Source organism: Pogona vitticeps, chromosome 3, assembly GCF_051106095.1.
Source record: "Pogona vitticeps strain Pit_001003342236 chromosome 3, PviZW2.1, whole genome shotgun sequence".
NCBI classification, from domain to species: domain Eukaryota; kingdom Metazoa; phylum Chordata; class Lepidosauria; order Squamata; family Agamidae; genus Pogona; species Pogona vitticeps.
In genome coordinates this window covers 5,680,643-5,696,316 of record NC_135785.1, presented here as the reverse complement: position 1 = coordinate 5,696,316, position 15,674 = coordinate 5,680,643, and the positions used below count along the sequence as shown (strand labels likewise).

The 15,674-nt window shown below is 48.1% G+C and overlaps 1 protein-coding gene across 1 annotated transcript in view; it reads left to right on the top strand.

Annotated features, from left to right (window-relative positions):
- SLC12A9 (solute carrier family 12 member 9) overlaps nucleotides 1-15,674 on the top strand; it is a 125,001-nt gene that overhangs the window by 100,430 nt on the left and 8,897 nt on the right. Inside the window, exon 11 of the mRNA XM_020811489.3 lies at nucleotides 11,974-12,148. Coding sequence (XP_020667148.3) covers nucleotides 11,974-12,148 — 175 coding nt within the window. The remainder of the gene's footprint in view (nucleotides 1-11,973; nucleotides 12,149-15,674) is intronic.

The window sequence follows — 15,674 nt, the reverse complement described above, 5'->3', positions numbered from 1 at the left end:
GTCAAGATTGAACTCAGATCACGAGCAGAGTCTTCACTGCAATACTGCAGTAGTAACCTCTGCGCCATGAGCCTCAGGTAAAGGAAGGCGTTTCGCGATCTAATACATAGCTTGATGTGGGGACAAAGAAGACTTCTTCCCAACTTAGCCTCTGTTCCCTTCCAAGAATATTTTTTGCAGAGGTTAATGAGCTTGGCAAAGCCCGTCCTTTCTCAGAACCTTGGCCCCCCCGTTTGGAAGAGAGAACAAAGGAAACCGTCCATTCCCCCAGAATAATTTATCTCACGTAATGACAACTTTCCCAACTTTTCGCCGCCTTCCATCAATTCCGAGCCGTGTCCTTCTGCGATGCCCCCTTCGGCAGACGGCTTGTTCTTCCAGCTGGCGCTGTCCCCAGGCACCGCCTTTCCCTCGGATTCATTCCCAGCCTCGACTCATTGGGCCCCTTGCCCAGCCCCAGCCTTTTAATTTTTCTGTCATAAAACCAACACTTAAAAGCTCCCTTTAGCACATAATGGAACATTCTCATTACCCAGCTGCCGTCTCATTGGCTTGCACAGCGAGAGCCCGAGTTCTCAGCGATGCCACGGCTGTGGCAGGTTACCAGTTCAGGGCCTTGGCTGGCGCAGGGTCTTGCAAAGGCTAAGTGTAAACTTTGGCCACGGCTGTTCCAAGGAGCACGCCTGCGATCCGCTCCTCCGGGGAGACTTTTCTCCTTGAAGGGCAATGGCTGGGCAGTTTGCAAGAGTTTCTGTTCCAGCGGTCGAGGGAAGCATCTGGCAGAGAGTGGAAATGGTACTCTTCTGAATTACATCTTCCAGAATCCGTCAGGGAGCGCCGCCAAAAGCCATGGATGGCAATCTAAAGTGTCGGATTGGGCTTAGGGGTCCTGGGTTCAAACCCCTGTTCAGGGGTGGAGGGTAGCCACGAAAAACCCATTTCCTGAACATCTCGCATATCTCAAAGCCCTACGAGGAAGCCCAAAATTGGAAATGACCTGATGGAAGGTTTGAAGGGGCTTAGAATAGATGTCTGATATGATTGTCCAACTCATTGTGACCCCATGGACCAGAGCATGCCAGGCCCTCCTGTCTTCCACTGCCTCCCGGAGTTTGGTCAAATTCATGTTGGTCACTTCGGTGCCACTGTCCAACCATCTTGTCCTCTGTCGTCCCCTTCTCTTCCTGCCTTCACACTTTCCCAACATCAGGGTCTTTTCCAGGGAGTCCTCTCTTCTCATGAGATGGCCAAACTATTGGAGCCTCAGCTTCAGGATCTGTCCTTCCAGGGTTGTTTTCCTTCAAAGGAAGGAAATCAATCCTGAGTGCTCACTAATATGATAGTACTTTCCAAACCCTTGAAAGGTAGTCATAAAGAGGAGGGACTGGATCTGCTCTCAATTAACCCACGGTCCATGACATGTAATAATGGGCTCAAACTACAGAAAACCAGATTTAGACTGAATATCAGGAAAAACTTCTTAACTGTTAGAGCTGTACGACAGTGGAGCCAGTGGCCTCGGGAGGTGGTGAGCGCTTGAATGCTGGAGGCATTCCAGAGAAAGTTGGACCACCATCAGTCAGAGATACCTTGTCTCAGATTCCTGCCTTGAGCAGGGGGTTGGACTAGATGGCCTTCGAGGCCCCTTCCCGCTTCATTGTTCTATGATTCTATAATTTTATGATCTCTCATTACTGCTGAAGGGCTTTACCCTAAGGATTGGTGTGACAAACCCAGACCTACTGGGATCTATCACACAGTTACTAAGCTGCCACCAACCATTCCCTATAATAAGTCACACAGACCAGGGATGGATTTTTAAACAACAAAAGAATAAGGTTTATTTTAAATACACACAGGGAAATAAAACAATCAGGTGAATAAAATAAAGTAACGTGGCTTATTCTCACACACACAAGCATACAGTTTGGTTCACCTAGAACCTTTAACTTAAAGCACAGACCCTGAACCCATCAGTTCTGGCTAACCAACAGACCCCTGAACCTATCAGGGTGGTACTCTGACCCACAGTAGTACCCTGTCAGACACACAGACTCCCACAACAGCTTCTTCTTCCCCAGCTGCTGCTTCGTCCCAACCCAGTGTCTCACAGTCTGTCTCAGCATCTCCCTTCACCACACAGGCATCACATATTTATACAGTACAGCCCCTCCTCCTGATGTCCCGCCTTCCACTCCCCATAGGATGGAACTTTCCCTCCAAACCCATGACAGACAGGTAACATCAGTGCTGTTATGTAACACCTCCCCTCTTTAAAAGTTGTTTTGTAGGGGGAAAGCTAAAAGTGCTTTTCACCAAAAAAACAACCTGCATAAAATACACAACAACATTTATACATACCATATAATACTTACATATACTTACACTCCAAGTTAACCATAGCAAATATGCATTTAAACATTTTACCATATACAGTACATCAATTTACCTTTATTAATACCAACCAAATTCAAAACCAGGTACATTTTAACTTTTTGTTTTCATTATATACATATAGTCCATGTTCTTTCGCCGTCTTCAGTCTTCAGGTCTTCTTGATAAGGCGTCAGCAACACAGTTCACTGACCCTCTGACCACCTTCACTTCAAAGTCATAGTCCTGTAGATTTAAAGCCCACCTCATAAGTTTGCTATTGTGGGTTTTCATTGTCTTTAGCCATTGCAATGGTGAATGGTCAGTACACAGAATAAAATGTCTTCCCCAGATGTAAGGCTTGGCCTTCTGGATCGCGTAGACTATGGCCAAACACTCCTTCTCCACGGTTGCCAAATGTCTCTCACCTTTTTGAAGTTTCCTACTCAGGTAGGACACTGGATGCTGGTCACCATTCTCATCCTCCTGGCACAGAACTGCTCCTACCCCGCTGTTAGACGCATCGGTGTAGATGATGAACTCCCGGTCGAAGTCTGGAGCACGCAGCACAGGATAGTTGATTAACGCCTCCTTCAACCTCTGGAACGCCGCCTCACAGTCGCTGGTCCACGGGATGCGGTCATCAGCCTTCTTCCTCGTCAGATCGGTCAGCGGAGCCGCAATCTCGCTAAACCTCGGGATGAACTTTCTGTAGTAGCCCACCAACCCAAGAAATGATTTGACCTTTTTCTTGGTGTTGGGTCTAGGCCAATCACGAACAGCTTCTATTTTGGCCTCCAGGGGTTTTATCACTCCTCCCCCTACCATGTGACCCAAGTATTTTATTTCTGGGCTACCCAGCTGACACTTGCTGGCCTTTACCGTTAGCCCTGCTGCACTTAACCTCTGCAGCACTAACTCCAGGTGGTTCAGGTGATCTTCCCAGGTATTACTGAAGATCCCTATGTCGTCAATGTAGGCCACTGTAAAGTCACTGAGCCCTGCCAAGGTCTGGTCCATCAGCCTTTGGAATGTGGCTGGTGCATTTCTGAGACCAAAGCTCAGGACTCGAAACTCATAGAGACCAAAAGGGCTGCAAAAGGCAGTCTTTTCTTGATCCCTGGGATCAATTCTTAATTGCCAATATCCCTTTACCAGGTCCAATGATGAGATGAACCGACAACCCCCTATGGTTTCAATCAGGTTGTCTAGCCTGGGCATTGGGTAGGCATCAGGAGTGGTTACACGGTTTAACTTCCTGTAATCAACACAAAACCTAATGCTCCCATCAGGCTTGTCCACAAGGACTATTGGAGAGGACCAAGGGCTAGAAGAGGGGACGATTATGTTCTCCCTCAGCATTTCGTCCAGCTCCTTCCGCACCTTGTCCCTATAGGGTCCCGTTACTCGGTATGGGGATACTGCCTGCGGGGGTGCATCCCCTGTGTGGATCCGATGCATCACTCCCTTCACTATCCCCGGCTTGTTGGAAAATACCTGTTGATATTTATTAAGCAGCATTTTTAATTCTTGCTGCTGGTCTTGGGTGAGTGCAGGACTGATCTTTACCTCCTCTGGGTTGTATTTTACTTCCCCTCTACCCTCCCAGAAGGGTAATTCAGCTTCCTCACTCTCAGCTGCTTTTATCGCGAATAAAACCCTCTGTTCCCCTCTGTAGTAGGGTTTTAGGGCATTCACGTGAACCACCCTCCTTGCTTGGTTCTCCTCTTGCTCTATTAGGTAGTTCAGGTCTGACATCTTGGAAATGACCCTATATGGTCCTGCCCATTTGAGCTGCAGCTTATTCTCTCTGCAGGGCCTAAGCCAAAGCACCTCCTCCCCTGGGTCAAAGTGCCTCTCTCTAGCTTTGCGGTCATACCATGTTTTCTGTTTGACCTTCTGCGCTTGCAGGTTTTCTGCTGCCAGCTCTAGATTTCGCTTTAGGTCATTCATCAAGGTGTCTATGTAAGTCACAACGTCTTGTGGGTCATCCTGGGTGATCTGCTCCCAATTTTGTTTTATCAAATCAAGGGGCCCTTTCACCCTTCTCCCAAATAAAAGTTCGAATGGACTGAACCCGGTACTGGCTTGTGGCACTGATCGATAAGCAAACAAAAGGGATTGCAGCTTCTGGTCCCAATTGTTTGGATTCTCTGCCAAGTAAGCCCTAATCATGCGCATTAGAGTCCCATTGAACTTCTCAGTTAACCCATTACTTTCCGGATGATAAGCAGTGGTTTCCTTGTGCTTTATTCCACAGATTTGCCATAAGCGTTTCATGAGCTTTGACGTGAACGATGTGCCCAAATCTGTGATTATCTCTGAGGCAAATCCCATCCTGGACATGTACCCCACCAAAGCATCTGCCACTGTGTTAGTTTCAATATTAGTCAAGGGTATGGCTTCAGGATACCTTGTGGCATGGTCCACAATTGTTAGGATGAACCTGTTCCCCCTCTTTGTGGCCTTGGGCAAAGGTCCCACAATATCCACCCCTATGCATTTGAACGGAGTGTCAATCACAGGCAAAGGGCACAACTTTGCTTTGGTCCTATCGCGGTTATTCCCCTGCCTTTGACACACATCGCATTGTTTACAGAACTCCCTGATCTGCTTCCCTATGTCAGGCCAGTAGAAATTCTGTGTGATTCTCTGCTGTGTTTTGTTGACTCCTAAGTGTGCAGCAAACATGTCAGAGTGCCCCCTTTGTAAGATCATGGGGCGATACTTTTCAGGTACCACCAGTTGACTTCTGATCCCATCTCCCCCTTTTGAGGTATTCCTCAGGGTCTCTCTATATAAAATCCCCTTTTTCTCCAGAAATCTCACTGGGGTTTCAGGTGTCAGCTGGGCGTCAGTCACCTGTTCAAAACACTTTTGGAGAGTGGCGTCTGCCTTTTGCTCCTGTCCAAATCTGCTGTCTGTGGTTAAGGTTTCCACCACAGCTTCTGAACTCCCCCCACCTGCTTCCGTCTCTGGCTCATCATTACCCCCCTGAACTGTCCCTGTGGTGGCTTGTGAGCGTGTAATCACTAGCACCCGTTTCACATGTTCAGCCAGGTCATTTCCCACGAGCACGGCTGCTGGCAGAGTCGATGAAATCGCTATCCGCCAATCTCCCCTCCAGCCTTGAAAGTTGACAGGTACCTCTGCTACTGGCAGAGAGATTATCTGCCCCTCAATCCCTGCCACCTTCATGCTCTCATTTGGGATTATAAACTCCCTAGGAATAATATCTGGATGGCACAGGGTTACCTGGGAACAAGTGTCCCGCAGCCCCCTATACTGACGGTCAAGTATTCCTACGTCCACCCCTGCTGTCTCAAACAACTGAGAATCTGTTTTTATCAGCAAGCAGCGCTTTACCTCCAGAAGAGGACCATTTTCCTCAGCCTGATCAGCATAGGTAGCTGTTCCAGACTGAGTAGTCATGGCAACAGGCTCCCTCTGTGACAATGAGCTTTGCTCTTTCTGGACACAGAACACAGCTTTTGGCTTGGTCCCACTAGAATTCTGAGGCACCATTCCTTTTAGCTGCTTTAATTTCTCACACTCTGAGATTAGATGACCCTTTCCCTGACAGAAATAACATTTTCTGGTATATTTTGATTCTCTCTCATCTTGTTTTGGTTTTCCCTCCAAAATCTGAGGTCTTGGTTTCATGTCTGAGGGCTTCCCTTCACCATGGGCCCCTCCCCCTTGCTGGCTTTTCCCTGGTCCCTGAGAGTACTTGCTGTAGGTTTCTTTGGGTTTACCTACAGATTTCCCCTCACCCAAGGGCTTTCTTATTTGGGAGATAAAATCTGCGATCTCTGCGGCTGCTGCCACAGATTTCGGTTTCCTTTCCCTCACCTGGAATTTCAATTCCCCCTGCAGGACTGAATAGAACTGTTCCAGGGCTATCAAGTCTTTAAGCTGCTCATAGGTCTCTATTCCCTCCTGCGATAGCCATTTCTCAAGCAGCCTCACCAATTGGGCCCCCACTTGGGTAAAAGTCTGTTCTGGTTTTTTAGTGAGGGACCTGAACCTTTGTCTCAGCTGCTCTGCATTTATCCCATGTCTTGCAAACACCAGTTTTTTAAACTCTGCAAAATCTTTCATCAATTCCTCAGGCATCTCGGCATAAACCTCAGCCAGGCTACCACTGATTAAAGATCGCATGATGGTCATCTTCTCAGTTTCCCTCACTGAGAAGTCCACAAACGCTCTTTCCACTAAGGAAAAGAACACCTCAGGACAATCTCCCTTGTGGTACACAGGGAATTTCTTCAGGTCAGCCTTAGACAGTTGGCCTCCCTCAGAATCCCTATTATTATTATTGTTCTGGTTCATCAGTTCCAGTTTTCTTAATTCAAACGCCATTCTCTCTCTCTCCATTCTTTCTTCCCTCTCCATTCTCGCTCTCTCTAACCTTTCCTCCATTTCCCTCACCCTCAGTTCATGCTGTTGGGCTAGGAGTATTTTCCTGAGTTCTGGGTCCTGCTCTCCTGTGCTGTCACCCTGCACTGAGCCAAATTCATCCTCAGAACCTTGGTCAATCTGGGGGTCTTTCACTTCACTCATGTCTGCTACTTGGCTTCGAGTCAAGGGCATAACCCCCCTCAGAACAGGCTGCTTTAAAAAGTCAAGCCTCAAAATAAAACGACCACTTTTTTCCTTTTTGCCTCAGAACCAGCTCTCCCTAGGCTGCTGTTCTTCAGCACTAAATTTGTAACAGTATCGAGTCAGAGCCTACCCCCCTCTGCTGGGCCTCTCAGCTGGCAAGCTAGCTCGCTGTTGCTACGCAGTTTTGCCTCAGCGTTTTCCCGCCAAAACTAGGCTGCCTCAGAGCACCTTAATCTAAGTCTCCCCAGTTGGCACGTTCTTCTACTAGCGCACCTCCCCGTGAGGTACACCTAGAAGATTACCTACGCGCCTCAGACTGTCCCTGACTAGACCCCCCTTGCTCTGGGCACACCTGCCAAGGCTTTGCTGGACCGCTGGACAACTGGACCAGTCGTATCCCACCGCTGCCACCAATCAATGTGACAAACCCAGACCTACTGGGATCTATCACACAGTTACTAAGCTGCCACCAACCATTCCCTATAATAAGTCACACAGACCAGGGATGGATTTTTAAACAACAAAAGAATAAGGTTTATTTTAAATACACACAGGGAAATAAAACAATCAGGTGAATAAAATAAAGTAACGTGGCTTGTCTCAGATTCCTGCCTTGAGCAGGGGGTTGGACTAGATGGCCTTCGAGGCCCCTTCCCGCTTCATTGTTCTATGATTCTATAATTTTATGATCTCTCATTACTGCTGAAGGGCTTTACCCTAAGGATTGGTATTTCAGAGCCTTTCTAAAATGCTGTAGTGAACTTTGGGTGTCTTACTTCCCTACAGCCACCTGCAGAGTAGGAGAGTGGTAGGATGATTCCCCATCCTTTGAAGCCTGCTGATCTGCCTATTAGTGAAAGCCGCTGACTTTACACTGTCTCCCAAACAGCTGCTCTTTTATGGGCCACCTGGCTTGCTCTACTTCTCTTCCACATACTCGGCCTTCCTTGCTTGCCTTTTCTGGTGGAATGGGACGCAGGTAGGATGTCACCGAAGGGCAGGAGATGTGTGGCTCTTTTGGATGTTGAACAGGTGTGATTCCTGCTAGCTTTAGCCAGAGTAGGCAGGGATGAAAGCGGATGGGACTTGCAGCCCCAAAACCTCTGAGAGTCTTACCCATTTGCCAGGAGAGTTAACTCACCGTGTCCTCCTTGTCCTCTGCCCATTCCTAAGACTACATCAAGGCCAAACTTCTTTCTCTGTGTGGTGCTGAAATGCTTCCTTTTCTAGGGTGGTCTCTTGTGCTTAGCAAAAATCAAGGACCTCTCAGGTGACACGTTTGGGACACACAGGGCGGCCCACGGATAAATCTCAACTCTATGGCCTTGGGCCGCTGTCCAACACAAACCCCCTTTAAATCAGCCACAGATCTGTTCATTTCACCAGAGCTAGAAAGAGGAAGATGTCTGAGGGGAAGGGCGCTCCTCATTGGTAATTTGTGGGCTCTGTTTGAAATTCGCCGCTTGGATCCCCCCCAATCATGATGGGGGACTGTGTCCACTTGTGGTGTCTTGTAAAGCGAGGGTCACCGAGGCATCTGCAAGCCATCAGTTGGGCTCAACCCGTTTTTGGAAGAGGAGTGTTTGAAAGGAAGCCCAAAGCATGTGGGTAAAAACAATTGTCACAGAAAAAAATCACCTGGGGATTTATTTTTTCTGCTCACACCAACACCTCCCTTCTCCTTTTTAAACCTCTAGTTCTAAATGCTGTCAAGTAGGGGCTCCTATTTGGAGCCTCTAACAGACGAGGGGAGTAGGGGGTGTGGAGGGGAAAAATGAGCTTCTCTGCTGTGCATCAGGATAATAACATTTATTCACCAAGGCAATGTTACTCCGACAAACGCTGATCAAATGCATTTGTCCCTGGTAGTGAAGACAAATGCCAGGAGCGGAGGATATAAATGCATTAGCTTGCCCTGAGCTGTGATTTGCCTGACAGACATGCACACGGTTGATTAGCAGCCCAGGAGACATTTTGATCAGGAAGACACACATTCAGGCCGCGCTTTCAGTCGACATGCAGATCGCTGGCCCTCTTCACGTCTCTCAAGGGGTGTCACATAGCTCAGGGCAAAGATCCCGGCGAAGAGAGCCGAACCAGACACGATGGGCTTAAGCTGCAAGGGGATGGACCTGCATCGATCATTATGAGAAACCTCTCCGTGGAATGGGCAATTGATTAAGGGGACCCTCATTGCCTAGGGATAGAGAGATACAGAAAGCTGCCTTATATGACAAGCCAGATCCTTGGCCCATCTGGGTCCGCATTGCTGACATGGGCTGGCAGCTGCTCTCCAAGCTGCAGGAAGGTCCGTTTCCTAGCCCTGCCTGGAGGTGCTGGGGTTGCGTTTGGGACTCTTGGCGTGTCGCCGAGTCCCCTGTGTTCTGTTGTGGTCTCCCATCCAAGCGTTCACCACACCTGATCATGCTTAGCTTCCAAAATCAGACTAGGCTAGGTGTGTTCACAGTGTTGGGCGCTCCGCCGTGTTGGAGATCTTTCCACAGAGCCTCAAGCTGTGGCTTTCCTGAAAAGACGTAAGACTCAATGACCATGAAGTCCCTACCTCTACCCTAGTGGCCAGTTTTGTAAGGCCAGCCTCAAAGGCAAGCTAACTTTGCACTTAAGCAGACGGGACACTGTTTCACCAGGCTCTCTAGAGCATTGCAATGTGCCATTGACCTGGAGTTGCTGCAATCATGACTATACTTAGCATACAACACGTGAAAGGAAAAGTCTCTGCTTTGGGGAGGTTGCAGGTGGAGATGGAAGGAAGGGAAGGGAGAGGCACAGAGAAAAGGGTTAGGGTTGAGCCGATGGAGGAAAGGGGCATTTGGCACTTAAGCGTAACTGGGGAAGGAAAGGGTCAAGTGGCCTTCAAGAGGAACGGAATGGGAAGGAAGAAGAGAAGAGACTGAGACTTAAGTACAGGGAGAATAACATTCCAGACATAAAGGAGCAGCAAAGCAGAGAAAGCAAGAACGAGAGCCCATTCGGTCCCTGAGGGGGTACCACTTCAGCCAAGAAGGATCCTGGGAGTTGTAGACCAGAAATAGACAAGGAATCTGACTTGATGGCCTTGTAGGCTCCTTCCAACTTCACTTTTCTGTGATTCTACAAACCAGTCCCAAGGTCTGGTCAGCGCGGAGGCTTGTATGAGGAAACTCAAGGGGTTTTTGTTGGGGGCAGAAACTGCGGGAAAGGCAGCGCCGCAGCCGTTTGCCTGCTTGCATGACTCTCCGACCGTTGGATCCCCTGAGGGAGGAGAGAGGGGCGGTGTTGTGAAAATATTGCAGACCCAAAATAAAAAACTGTATGGTTTGTCCTCATAGCTGCCTCCCTGAGGCGTCATCCAGCATGGTGAGCTGCTCAGTCGGGATGCGTGCCAACTCAAGCACCATCCCATCCGGTTTTGGGGCCAGGTTCCTGCCATGGAGAGGGATGTGGTGGCGCTGCGGGTTAAACCGCAGAAGCCTCTGTGCTGCAAGGTCAGAAGACCTGCCGCCGTAAGATCGAATCCACGCAGCGAAGTGAGCTCCTGTCGCTTGTCCCATCTCCTGCTAACCTAGCAGTTCGAAAGCATGTAAAGATGCAAGTAGATAAATAGGGACCACCTTGGTGGGAAGGTAAAGGCATTCCGCGTCTAGTCGCGCTGGCCACGTCATCACGGAAACTGTCTTCGAACAAACACTGGCTCTAGGGCTTGGAGACGAGGATGAGCACCACACCCTAGAGTTGGACATGACTGGACTAAACATCAAGGGGAACCTTTACCTTTACCTCCTGCCATGGATTGGAAGCCGGACAATGGGACCGTGGCCTGCCCGTGCATCAACGTGGAACCCCTGGCGTATGTTGCTGTTAGTGGCTGGCACCCCTCATTATCCTCTCCAAGTGCCTCGCAGGGTGGTGGGGGCACTTGGGCGGAACCCACTTCCTGCCAGTCTGGGGACGGGGGTGCTGACAGGCAGGTGCTGTGTGTCCCCACCTGCTTCTCACCTGCCTCTCCACGCAGCTCCCTGTCAGGCAGGGCTAGCTGCGACGCAGACGGGTGGATTGCCTTCTCAGGGGTAGGGGTGTGGGAGAGGCAGGAAAAGGGGAAGCCGGGGATACAGTTGAAAGCAGCCGTTACTTTTCCGGAGGAATGGATGAGCCAGCGTTTTCACCCACATTTTAGCCTGTTGCGAAATTTTGAAACCGGTTCTGCATTTCCTCAGGCAGAATGTCTTGTACAAGGGAGAATATCCTACAATACTGTATGTTTGGGGTGAAATTTCACAAGGGGTTGTCAACCCATAAGATAGGTCAGTTTGGACTTTTACCTAATAAGATAATAACCATGTGCTCTCCAGTCAATTCTGACCTATAGCAACGCTTGCAAGGGTTTTTCAGATAGAGAAGACACAGAAGTGTATTTCCCATTCCTTTCTTCTGGGGTTGCCCTGGGACTACTGTGCAGCTGGCCCAAGGCCACCCAGGCTGGCTCTTCTCCCAGAAGGCCCATTGGGGGATTCAAACTCCCAAATTTCTTTGGCTCCACAGCCAGAGACCTCAACCACGGAGTTCTCCAGCCGGCTTTGACTTAAAGTAGAACTTAGCGACAATTTTGTAGATTTTCTTCAAGTGCAGGACCTAGGAAGCTTTGGAGGAAGTCCAAGGGGGTTGAAGAAAACCAGCAGAATTTCTCACCTCACTTCGATAAATGATCAATACTGGCGGTGGCAGCTAAGTAGGGTCAGCTGGAACCCTTGTACTGTATCTTCTTTGTTCCTCTTTTCCCCCTGAGTTTAATTTCGTTCTGTAAGCTTCTTGGGGCTGAGACCAATGCTTACCACCGTGACGGCATTGTGTTGGTCTTGTTCAATAGCTACCGGTGATGAACGTCCAGTTGGGCTCAGGGATACTGGGCTGTTCTGCGTGTGATTGAAGTTTCAGGTTTGGAAGGCCAGGCTCCTCTCCTGTCCCTCATCGCTGTCCTTGTGCTCCTCTTGCTCCCAGGTCCGCAAGTACCTCCTGATGCTGGACATCCGCAAGGAACACGTCAAGTTCTGGCGTCCGCAAGTGCTCTTGATGGTCCGGAACCCCAGGACCTCCCTGCAGCTCATCAGCTTCATTAATGACCTGAAGAAGAGCGGCTTGTACGTCCTTGGCCACGTGGAGCTGGACAATTTCGGTAAGTGGATGGCCAAAGGGTGAAACCAGCTGGCTTTAGCTAGCGAGGTATCAGGAGAGGCTGAAGAGTGGGTGCCCGGTGAAAGGAAAGGTACCTGGCTGGCACTATAGCAAAATTTTGAAAAGTTTCATTCATTCATTCATTCATTCATTCAATCATTCAATCGTTCATTCATTCATTCATTCATTCATTCATTCAAAATATTTTCACCCTGCCTTTCTCCTTAAAAGGAGCCAAGGCAACTTAACATCATTAAAAGGACAATATTTACAAAGCTAAAAAACAATAAGTATTCAAATACTTAAAAAAAGAATTGAGCAAGTATTATATTAAAAAACGGTAAATAAAATTAAGATTAAAAATACATTTCAAAGCAACAGAGCGCAACCATCCAATTTGAAAAAACACCCTACAGGCCTGCAAGGAAAAACTTGCCTGAAGAGAAAGGTCTTTGTTTGTGGAGGGACAACCAAGAGGGGGCCAGCCTGGCTTCCAGTGGGAGGGAGTTCCTCAGTCTCTGGGAGCAGCCACAGAGAAGGCCTTCTCCTGGGTCCCCACCAAATGCACCTGTGAAGGTGGCGAGACTGAGAGAAGGGCCTCCCCGGATGATCTTAATGCCTGGTCAGGCTCGTGAAGGGAGACATGACCCTTGAGATAGCTTGGACCCAAGCCGTTGAGGGCTTTATCGATTAAAACCAGCACTTTGAATAGGTTACAAGCCCCAGAATCCTCCACTAGCTATTCTATCTAAACGTTGGTGGTTCAAAACATAACTTTCACAAGCTGCTTCCTGTTCTGTGGGTTTCAGATCGGTAGCCATGGGCTTCTGTGGTTTCTGTGTCTTTCTTCAGACTCTAAAGGTTTTGCTTTTTAAAATGTCGTTGCTAAAGGGCATGTTCAGATGTCAAGGTTAGCTGGGGTTCTTCAGGAACCTTCGCGTATCAAAGAAGAGCCCACGTGGCTTGCGGTTTGTCTGATACGATGCGCAGACCTGGCTGGGGCTGGGGCTCCATCTTGTTCTTCTGTCAGAGAACCAAAAAAAAAAATAGAATCCAGCTCATTCAAAAGTTTGCTCCCTCCTCAGTTTGCGTGTTGTGCCCAGTAGGTTAATTTCTCTATTTTGTTGGTTCATTGGTTTTCTGCTCAGGCTGGACTCCCAAAGCTGTTTAGAATACATGAAATTTAATAAAAACAAAAGTAAAACATTATTGAAAAATAGATTAAAACATGAGGGGGGGGGTGGAGAAGCAGATCCAAAGCATGCTGTAAAAATCCAGTCCTAGTGACTAAACACCCTTTGGAAGAATAAAGTGGGCTGCTGCTTATATACCCACCTCAAAGTGCTTAAAGCACTCTCTGGGTGGTTTGCAATTTAATTATTGCCCCCACCCACAGTTTGATGGGTACTCAGTTTACCGACTTAGAAGGATGGAAGGCTGAGTGAACCTTGAGCTGGCTATCTGAACCCATTGGGATCACACTCGGGTGGTGAGTAGAGTCTTGACGGCAGGACTGCAGTTTAACCACTGCACCCCAGTGTACTCCTCGGGGTGCCTGTCAGATACTTAGCAGAGATGAAGCAAGTCTGACTTTCCATGGAAGGGAGTCCCACAGTCACGGCACTGTTACAGAGAAAACTCCGTCTTATGAACCCATCCATCATGGAATCTTACGGTGTTGAGACAAGTAACAGGGCCTCTGTTGTCGATCTCACAACAAAAGTTGTCCGCTGCCTTTTGGGGAGAAAGGTGGCATACAAATAAATGCATGTATGGATGTATGGACGTGGTGGTGCCGTGGGTTAAACTGCAGAAGCCTCTGTGCTGCAAGGTGAGAAGAACAGCCATCGTAAGATTGAATCCATGTGACGGAGTGAGCTCCCATCGCTTGTCCCAGCTCCTGCCAACCTAACTGTTCAAAAGCATGTAAAAATGTGAGTCGATAAATAGGTACCACCACAGTGGGAAGGTCACGGCGTTCCATGTCTAGTCACACTGGCCACGTGACCACGGAAACAGTGTACAGACAAAATGCTGGCTCTACGGCTTGCAAAGAGGGATGAGCACCGACCCCTAGAGTCAGACACAACTGGAGAATTTGTCAACAGGAACCTTTATGTATGTATGTATGTATGTATGTATGTATGTATGTATGTACGTACGTACGTACGTACGTACGTACGTACGTACAGTGGTGCCTTGCTTAGCAACGTTAATCCGTTCCGGAAAAAAACATTGCTAAGCGATAACATCACTAAGCGAAATTAAAAAGCCCATAGAAACGCATTAAAATGCGATTAATGGGCTTAAAAACTCACCTTAAAGCAAAAATCCTCCATAGCGCTGCCATTTTCGCTGCCTCTTAAGCAAGGAAAAACAGCAGGCGGCCATTTTGTTTTCCCGGCGGCCATTTTGAAACTGCCGACCAGCTGTTAAAAAAGGGTCACTTTGCCATGATCGCTTCCCCGCAATCATCGCAAAGCGAAAAAACCCCATAGGGACCATCGCAAAGTCGCTGAGCAATTTCGTCGCTCAACGGAGCGATCGCTAAGCAAGGCACCACTGTATGTATGTATGTATGTATGTATGTATGTATGTATGTATGTATGTATGTATGTATGTATGTATGTATGCATGCATGCATGCATGCATGATTTATTTTATTATTTGATTTGATTTGATTTGATTTTTTTTCTGCAAGTTGTTTTAGCCACTTTGATACAAGCGGGAGTGATTCCTCGCTGCGTGAGTGTCGTCAACTCAGATTCCTGCAAAACTCTGTTTAGAGTGACCCACAGGCAGCGCCTTAGAAAGAATGCACCAGAAAAACAGCAGGTGGTTTATTAATAATGATTTATAGTCCTGCAACATTTTGTTGATTAATTATTTAGATTGCTTTATTAAAAGTGCTTTCAGCTGAAAAGTTACTTTCAATTAATGGGTCAGTGACTTTTCTTTTTTAAAAAAATCAGTACAAGTGTGCAGATGATGGGAAAGAAAAGGGGGGCTGCTGTAAAGAAGTAAAAAGAATTTAGATAAGCAAGCAATGGAAGTCTTTTGCCATAGACCCCGAGAAGCTGTTGCCGATGAGAGTGCATGTTACTGACTCTAGTGGGTGAATCTTGTGATCAAGTGGCATATGACAGTGGTAAGAATTAATTGTTGTTGTTCAGTCGTTAAGTCATGTCTGACTCTTCGTGACCCCATGGACCAGAGCACGCCAGGCCCTCCTGTTTTCCACTGCCTCCCGGAGTTTGGTCAAATTCATGTTGGTTGCTTCAATGACCCTGTCCAACCATCTCGTCCTCTGTCGTCCCCTTCTCCTCTTGCCCTCACACTTTCCCAACATCAGGGTCTTTTCCAGGGCGTCTTCTCTTCTCATGAGATGGCCAAAGTCTTGGAGCCTCAGCTTCAGGATCTGTCCTTCCAGTGAGCATTCAGGGTTGATTTCCTTCCGAATGGATAGGTTTGTTCTCTTTGCAGTCCAGGGGACTCTCAAGAGTCTCCTCCAGCCCGACAATTCAAAA